The sequence below is a fragment of the Callithrix jacchus genome, chromosome 12 (assembly GCF_049354715.1).
Source record: "Callithrix jacchus isolate 240 chromosome 12, calJac240_pri, whole genome shotgun sequence".
Classification (NCBI taxonomy): domain Eukaryota; kingdom Metazoa; phylum Chordata; class Mammalia; order Primates; family Cebidae; genus Callithrix; species Callithrix jacchus.
Window position 1 is genome coordinate 112468538 of NC_133513.1, and position 9110 is coordinate 112477647.

Here is a 9110-nt window from a genome sequence, read left to right on the forward strand (position 1 = left end):
AGTTGCCTCCCTTGAGGCAAAGTAAGTGACTTTTTCCTCCAGGGTCAGTCAGGTGGATGGGCATTTCTTAAAAGCAAGGGCTGCATCTTCCTCTGGGTCAGCATGATGTCTGGCACTCAAGTATATATTTTATAGTAATAAATATTTTCTAAGGAATGAGCAAAGCCAGGCACCAGGCTGAGAGCAGAGGGCATAGAAAGGAGGATAAATAGCTACTAAAAATAGTTGACATTTACGGAGCACTTACTATATCACATCAAAACTTTGCAACTATCCTTGGAAGTTGGTTGGGCCCCATTTTACAGATCAGGAAACTGAGGCACAGCAAGGATAAATAACTTGCTACAAAGAAGCAAGAGGAAGTAGATGAGGTGGGATTCAACCCCAGGGTGTCTGGCTGGAGAGAAAAACACAGAGAAAGATGCCAGAAATGAAAGGTGGGACCCATTTTCTCACAGAACTTAAAACGAATTGAGGAGAGGAGGCCAGGAGTTCCCAGGTGGCTGCCTGCCCACAGTGCCACAGGATGGTAGGAAGTTTTCCTCACTAGTTCATGAAGAAACAAGAAGGAAGACCAGGAAGTATGTTCCAAGCAAGCTGTGCTGGTGGAGTAAGGACAGTCTTGTGTTGCTTGCTTTGCTCGTGCTTTGAAATAGATCACTGTTTCTTTTTTTTTTTTTTTTGAGACGGAGTTTCGCTCTTGTTACCCAGGCTGGAGTGCAATGGCGCGATCTCGGCTCACCGCAACCTCCGCCTCCTGGGTTCAGGCAATTCTCCTGCCTCAGCCTCCTGAGTAGCTGGGATTACAGGCATGTGCCACCATGCCCAGCTAATTTTTTGTATTTTTAGTAGAGACGGGGTTTCACCATGTTGACCTGGATGGTCTCGATCTCTCGACCTCGTGATCCACCCCCCTCGGCCTCCCAAAGTGCTGGGATTACAGGCGTGAGCCACCGCGCCTGGCCGATCACTGTTTCTTTACATGCCGCACAGTTCAGGACATACAATAGGAAGTGTGGTGTCACAGAGTCTTCCTCACACTGCTGTCCCTCAGGCGCCCGGTGTCTCTCCCCAGGAGTGACAACCTCTAGAAGATTCTGGATCAGGACAGCTCTGTACCTGAGATGATATCTTTCCTACTGTTGAGTGTGTTAAAATGTCCTCTTCTGTGTGAAATGATAAAGGTGTTTGATGATGGCTTTGTTTGTTTCTAATGTCCTGACCAGAGAAAAGAAGGATGGGAGAAAGGGAGGGAGGGAGACAGAGATGGATGGAGGAAGGAAGGAAAGTTATCAGCTCCACATTCATTCTCTAAACACGTTTTAGCAAAGACTCTAAATGGCTGTTGTGTGTAGGTAGCCGTGGACTTGGGTCCAAGACTTGAGTTCTCTACTCTGGCCCTTCTGAAATGGGTGGCTCCGGACAAGTCCCTGCCCCTTAGTGGCCTCTGCAGCTCTCCAGGGAGTAACGAAATGGTTCCCTCCTGCTCGGGCAAGCTGCTCTGTCAAGTGCAGAGTGTGAGAGGCAGCGGGGCCTATAAGGGTGGGGCTGCTGCAGCAGGGAGACCCAGGCTTTGGGACAGGACAAAGTACACCTAGGGGAGCAAAGGCACAGAAGGGTATTGTCCAGTCCCTTCAGGGGTAGAGTAGGGAGCAGGAAAAATGGGACTGGGAAGGACTCAGTCAGATAAGGGGCCCCCCACCAGGCAGCAGGGCAGCAAGGCAGACCTGAGGGTGCTTAGCAGGGCCCGAGACAGACAGGAACTTGCTTGGAAGGGAAATTTGTCCCCACAAGTCTGCAAAGGGCTGTCTCACTCCAGCGGATGCTGCCTGACAGCTCTTATCAAGGGACCACTACTGCTGCCTGCCAAGGGGGCCCCTCTGCTCCTGCCGTCACCCCCAGGGCTGCTGCAGCAGAGAGCTATCTGGGGGAAGCAGAAGAAATTCAGGGGCATAAATTTAGTGCAGTTTAAGCAGCAGGTTCCTAGAGTCCAGAGTCTGGGGACTCACTCAACCCAGGGAGGGAAGTGACACTGTTCACCCAGGAAGCCCTAGGAAGTGACCATGCCAAGCATCTGGCTAGGCATCTACATTTCCAACCATGAAGAAAGGAGACATCAGATCAAATACACATCAGCCAAGGCAGATAAAACACAGTGAGCACCTCACACCCTCCAGGCTATGGGCTGCGCTTGATGGTGGCCAGAGCAGGTCCCAGAGGCTCAGCTGGCTCACCGCTGATCACACCTGTAGAAAACAATGCCCCTCGGCCTGGCCCCTCTGTCCCTGCAGGCCTGGACGGGTGATGTTCTGCAGAGAAAGTTTCCCCAGCGGCCAAGGCTACCCTGCTGAGGGGTTGTTAAAACAAAGACATAAAATCGCTATGCAAACTGTCATCTTTAAATAAAACAAGCCCAGCCATAAACTTCAAACTGTTCCCAAGGGTTTAATGGGATCCTGTATGACAGGCCCAAGGGGATGGCTGAGGCCTGGCTGGCAGGGTGGGAATTCCCCTGAGAGGTCACTGCAGGGGTGGGGAGTGGGGTAGCTTTGGCTTCCCATCTCAGATGGGCATATCCCAGTTATTAACAATCCAAAGTTGATAACTAAGCAGGGTGAGTGGACAGAATCTCTCTGGGGGACCCTCACATTTCACTGGCCTGAGAATTCTCCAGGGTGCTTTTTGAAGATGCAGCCTACCCTCGTGCCTCATCTACAGTACCCAAGAAGAATCAGTGGGTCTCGGTGAGGCCTGAGAAGCTGGACTTTATCAAGCCCCTCCTGAACCCACACGACTGGCAGAACACACTTTGAGAAACCTCAGGAAGGAGAATGAGGAAACACCGCTCTGAACCTTGGAAGGAGGGTTAGGAACTCAGAATCCTCCACGGAAAGACAGCGTCTCCAGTGCAATTTAAACAGAAGGTACTGGGGAGGCAGAGCCACAGCCAGTTCCAAATCAGAGGTCCTGCAGGGGCAGCTCCGGCTTTCATGGGGCCTGAAGTTTGTAGAATTTGAGGAGCCTCTTTAAGAAAAATAATTCAGGTTGGGGTGGCGGCTCATGCCTGTAATCCCAGCACTTTAGGAGGCCAAGGTGAGCGGACCCCGAGGTCAGGAGTTCGAGACCAGTCTGGCCAATACAGTGAAACCCCGTCTCTACTAAAAATTAAAAAATTAGCTGGGCATGGTGGCAGGCACCTGTAATCCCAGCTGCTTGGGAAGCTCAGGAGGGAGAATCGGTTGAACCCAGGAGGTGGAGGTTGCAGTGAGCCAACATCATGCCACTCCACTCCAGCCTGGATGACAGAGCTAGACTCCATCAAAAAAAAAAAAAAGAAAAAGACAGAAAGAAAGGGAGAGAGAGAGACGGAGAGAGGGAGAGAGGGAGAGAGGGAAGGAAGGAGGAAGGGAGGGAAGGAAAGAAAAGAAAGAAAATAAAAGAAAAATAATTCAAAATTACAAAAAAAAAAGAAATCAGTACAGGATCCCAAGGATCACTTGGCTGGCTTTTTGACTTAGTACCTCTGCCCCCAGGCCCAAATGACCCGTTTCTTTCATTTTTTCTTTTCTTTTTTTTTTTTGAGACAGAGTTTCACTCTTGTTACCCAGACTGGAGTGCAATGGCGCGATCTCGGCTCACCGCAACCTCCGCCTCCTGGGTTCAGGCAATTCTCCTGCCTCAGCCTCCTGAGTAGCTGGGATTACAGGCATGCGCCACTATGCCCAGTTAATTTTTTGTATTTTTAGTAGAGACGGGGTTTTACCATGATGACCAGGATGGTCTCGATCTCTTGACCTCGTGATCCACCCGCCTTGGCCTCCCAAAGTGCTGGGATTACAGGCTTAAGCCACTGCACCCGGCCTCTTTTTTTCTTTTCTTTTTTTTAAGACAGAGTCTTGCTCAGCAGTCCAGGCTGGAGTGCAGTGCCGCGATCTCAGCTCACTGCAACCATGGTCTCCCAGGTTCAAGCAATTCTCCCATCTCAGCCTCCCAAGTAGCTGGAATTACAGGCACCTGCCATCATGCCCAGCTAACTATTGTATTTTAGTAGAGACAGGGTTTCACCATGTTGGCCAGGCTGGTCTTGAACTCCTGACCTCAGGTGATCCGCCTGCGTCAGCCTCCCGAAGTGCTAGGATTACAGGCATGAGCCACTGTGCCTGGCTAAAATAACCCCTTTCTCATTAGGCTTCTTTTCGATAGCTGGGTGGTGATGACCAATCAGGCAAGAACTCAGGTTATTTCCCATAATGGGGGCAGACCTTACACCTACAATTCCAAAGAAAATCAGGCTATTGGAGTTGAGGCATCCAGTACCCAACCATGATGTTTAGTGGCTGACCTTTCTTTCTTTCCTTTGTTTGTTTGTTTTGAGACAGGGTCTCACTCTGTCACCCAGGCTGGAGCGCAGCGGCACGATCCAAGCTCACTGCAGCCTCAACCTCCCAGACTCAATCCTCCTCAGCCTTCTTAGGAGCTGAGACTATAGACACGGGCCATCATGCCTGGCTAACTTTTGTATATTTTGTAGAGATGGGGTTTCGTTATGTTTCCCAGGTTTTTTTGTTTTTGTTTTTGTTTTGAGATGGAGTTTCGCTGTTGTTACCCAGACTGGAGTGCAATGGCACAATCTCGGCTCACCGAAACCTCCGCCTTCTGGGTTCAAGCAATTCTCCTGCCTCAACCTCCCAAGTAGCTGGGACTACAGGCGCGCACCACCATGCCCAGCTAATTTTTGTATTTTTTGTTAGTAGAGACAGGGTTTCACCTTGTTGACCAGGATGGTCTCGATCTCTTGACCTCGTGATCCACCCGCCTCGGCCTCCCAAAGTGCTGGGATTATAGGCGTGAGTGTTTCCCAGTTTTATCTGGAACTCCTGAGCTCAAGCAATTCTCCTGCCTCAGCTTCCCAAAATGCCGGGATCACAGGTGTGAGCCACCACGGCCGGCCTGAGACTGACCTTTTTATCAGTGATGTAACCACATTATATAAGGCTTAAAATTTGTTGCCCTGAAACAATTTATTCCCTAAAACTGCCTTCAGTCTTTTTGGGGTACAACCTGGATACATGCAAAATCACCCCAAATCCATTTATCTCCCAGGAGTCAATAGTTCTGTTTGTCAAAGTAATAAGTAACATGTACAGGGCTATTCATAGCAGCTCTATTTATAACAGGCAAAAGGGAGAAAAGCTAATAATTATTAAACATCTATTATGTCCCACGCATTGTACTATGGGTTTCATATGGTTTTGTGTATTTAATCCCGTAACTCTATGAAACCCACTTTGCAGATGGAGAATGTGATTCAGAGGTGTGCTGGTACATCAGCTCTCCTGAGTCAAGGGGAAGCCTTCATTTTTAGCATTTGTTGATTTTGATGATGTAACTATCCCATCATAACTACTTTCAAGCCACCTATGGTTTAACAACCAGTTCCCAAACTTCTTGAATATTTAGCAGCTGACTCTTGCAAGCCAGTTTGAGCCAGCTCCTGCACATCATTGAAACGGAGGCCCAGAGAGATCAAGTAATTTGCCCAGTGTTGCTGAATGACAGAGTCACGGTTAGAATCAAGAGTTTAATTCGAGTCCCGGCTCTAAGCAGGCTCCACAGGCCTGTGCCAACCATAGAGAATGGTTAACATTAACACCCACAAGGGAATTCTTTGACTCACATGCAACACAGAAAGGTTTATATGACCACTAACGCTAATGGAGCACTTACTACTTGCCGGGCAACAATGTAAGATAATTACAACAACCCTATGAAATCCTACATATTAAGTGCAATTATTTGCAAAACTTGATGGATGGGAGAGAGGCTCCACTTAGGTGCTGAAAAGGAGGGTAGCTACTGTTATGCCCATTTTGCAGACCCTCATTCTGCAGAGAGGTCCCACGGCTGGCCAATAATGGTGAAGGTGAGATTCGGATCCGGCCAGTCCAGTCCCAGTCTCTAAACCACAATGTCCCTCATAAAATATCAGGAGCAGAAAGGAAATGCACCAACGCGTATAAACTCTGAGCAGAAGTGAACCTTGGCGTAGGAAGCCCGGGAAAGCCTCTGAACTCCAGCGTCAGGCGAACCTGGGTTTGAAGGCCTCCCCATCACCTGCTGGGTGTGACTGGGGCAAGTCACCTAACAGCGCCTGGCTTCGGCTCCCTCCTCGCTCACCGGGTTGTCCTAGGGATGAAGGGAGAGTTCACCGAACGCGGTGGACAAAGCCCTTGGCGCACCCGAAGACCTGCACAGGTCGTAGCTATTGTGATGAGCAAAAAGGGTAGGAGGACCGGAATCAAGGGCATGACTTCACCTGCACGGCGGGGCCTTTGTCCTATCAAGTTGCCCCAGATCGTGGCTCAGGCTGGCCCGGAGTGACAGCAAAGGCGAATCCTTTGTAACGTCAGAACTTCGCTGGCACGTACAGCAGAGGTGCCCTTCCCCATCTTGGGTTTCCGCCACGCTCGCGACCCCACCTTTCGGCTCCTCGCGGCAGAAGTGAAGCCCCGGCGTCCCAGGCCCTGTCGCCCAGTCGGATGCCCAGGTCCAGCCGTGCTCCCCGGGCGCTCGGGCATCCTTCCACCCACGCCCGCAGCGGAGGCGGAGAGCGCCAGGGAGGGGAAAGCCCGCGCGCCGTTCTGCTTTCGGAATCTGGAGCCCGTGCCGCCTCCAAAGTTTGGAGATGTTTGGGGCTCCTTTTTCTCTCAGACCATCACCAAAAAGAAAACTGCTGCTGTTCCCCTTTCAGCCAAACTTCCTCCCCGGGGCGCCCAGAGGAGCTCTGCGCTCCCGTCGCGGCTGGGACCGCGGAGGTGCGGGACAGAGAGGAGAGAAGTGGGGCGGTCGGCCGGGGCTCCCATCTGGGAGGTACAGCCGAGCCGCGCCCGAGCCCAGGAGGGAGGGCTGGAGGCCGGGCAGGCGACACGGTGCCGCGACCCCCAGCCCGCGGGTCCCCGGAGCCGCTTACCTGACGGTGGCCGCTTCCTGCTCAGCCGGCTCACGGCGCGGTTGAACATCGCAGCGGGCGCCCGGGGAGGAAGCTGGAGCAGCCCGGCTGCGCGGCGGCTGAGCCGGAGGAAGGCGAGGAGGAGGAGGAGGAGGAGGGCGAGGAGGAGGAGCGGCCTCAGCACCGCCCCGGAGCGCTCGGCCCCCGCCCGCCGCCCTCCTCCCAGTCGGACGCCGCGTGGCGCGCTCCGAGCGCCCTGCCTGACCCCGCTGGTGGGGGCTCGCGGTTCCGCCCCGGGGTGCCCGGGCGGAGCAGAGCGACCCCAGGTGACCCCTGATGGCCCGGAGCCTGCCCTGTGCAGGGGATGGGGCGCAATGGCCCGGAGGGAGCCCGGGCCGCCAGGACCTCAGTAGTCCAGCGGAGGCTGTTAGCTCGTCCCGGGGCCGCTGGCACTCGCAGGAGATGCAGCCCCGGGCCGCCCCGCCCCGCCCAGCTTCGAGCTCCCGCACTCATCGCGGTCGCCCGCCTTCTGCAGCCGGGGAGAAACCGGCACGGCGCCGCTGGCTCACCGCGCTTCGGGCTCTCAGCGCGACTTCGGGGGTGGCAGGCGGAGTCCTCTCCCGGGTCACAGGCCGGGAAGCCGAGGCCTCGCGGTTCTGCAGAGTCCGAGCGTGGCCCAGCCCGTGGCCTTTGCCTCTCGACCCCAGAATCCCCGCCTGCCGGGGCCTGGCTGCTCCCCGACTTCGTTAGCGCTGCCCCTTCCCGCCCAGCGAATGCGGGTGGGGCGTCCCCAGGGCGGGTGCGCTAAGCTAGCCGAGCCGCCGCGGGTGGGCGCCCTCTCCCCGGCAGTGCCGCGCGCGCGCCAGGACTCTGGGAGACCTGAGAGATTTCTGCAGGAACCCCACACCGCCACCACTCCAGCCCCGGGCGGTGCCCTGTCCCGCACATCGCGCGCTCGGGACTCTTCTGTAACTTTAGGGACACATGGGCACAGCCTCCGGCAGGGCCTTCAGGCTCCACAAGCAGGACCACTCGGGCCCCCACGGCGTCACCTGCTGGGCGCTGCGCGCTCCACGGTCTCCTATTATTTCATTTCTTCTGCAGAGCAGCTCCAGCGGGGGTGCCATTAGCCCCCATTTTCTTGAACATTTGGTTTGCAAGAAATTGTCTTTCTGGCGAGTTTTATTTTTCTCCTTGTGGATCTGGCTTTGTCTCTAAATTGGTCTTTATTTTTAGCTGTACTAATTGCTATTTTTCTACACTGTTCCTTAGACGCCCTCCCCCCATTCCCCCCGTCCTTTTGCAGTTTTTTCACTAGTTGGCACTTTCTTTTGTATCTTCTATTATGAGCTACGAGTTCTCCTCACTGTCCCTCTACCCACCCCACAGCCCCAGTTCCACGCCAAGTGTGTCCGGTGGCTGCTCCCCACTATTCCCCTCTAAAAGTCGTTTTCCTCGGAGCATTTCCAAGCACTCTCACCGTCCGCTGCCAAAAGAGGATTTCCAGGCTCCTGAAGGGTGCGCGGTGGCCAGGAACAGGGTTAGACCCAGCGGGGTAGGTTCTGATTTTAAAACTTCTGTTGCTGGCCTGCTCCCGGGCCCAGACGAGCTTCCATCTCATTGTAATGGGATCAAGCTGTGATACTTAACTTTAGGCAAGAGTTTCACCTTTCGTAAGAGCAGGATTTTAAATGTTGGCAGAGTCCTGGATCCAAGTGAGGTCACTGCATTCTCATAACAATAACAAGGGAATTTGTGCAGCGCACCCACCCAGAAAACTTCCCCGAGACCAAATTACAAGTAATCCTAGCACAGGAAATAAGCGCACTGGCACTCGGAGGTAAAAGTTAGGCACAGCAGTGCAATGTTATGCTAGTTGCCAAGTCCACCCTAGCGTGTCCTGAAAAACACTGGTGTGGCTTAAGACATGCTATGAATCCCTCCTGAGCTAAGAACCTCAGGCCTCTCTTAAATAAAGGGAAACTATAACAGCCTTAAATCATTTTTTGGGGGAGACGGAGGTGGGTGGATTGCCTGAGGCCAGGAGTTCAAGACCAGCCTGGCTAACATGATGAAACCCCATCTCTACTAAAAATATAAAAATTAGCTGGGCATGGTGATGTGCACCATAATCCCAGCTGCTTGGGAGGCTGAGGCAGGA

General features: G+C 53.4%; 1 protein-coding gene across 2 annotated transcripts in view; it reads right to left on the reverse strand.

The window, feature by feature from the left end:
* RGS10 (regulator of G protein signaling 10) overlaps nucleotides 1-7097 on the reverse strand; it is a 42836-nt gene extending 35739 nt beyond the window's left edge. Inside the window, exon 1 of one of the 2 annotated variants that reach the window (XM_002756641.6) lies at nucleotides 6971-7097. In XM_002756641.6, coding sequence (XP_002756687.1) covers nucleotides 6971-7019 — 49 coding nt within the window. In that variant the 5' untranslated portion in view covers nucleotides 7020-7097. Of the gene's footprint in view, nucleotides 1-6089; nucleotides 6195-6970 lie in introns of those variants that run through there. The other variant, XM_035269257.3, reaches the window with a different exon arrangement.
* Nucleotides 7098-9110: the final 2013 nt, after the last annotated feature.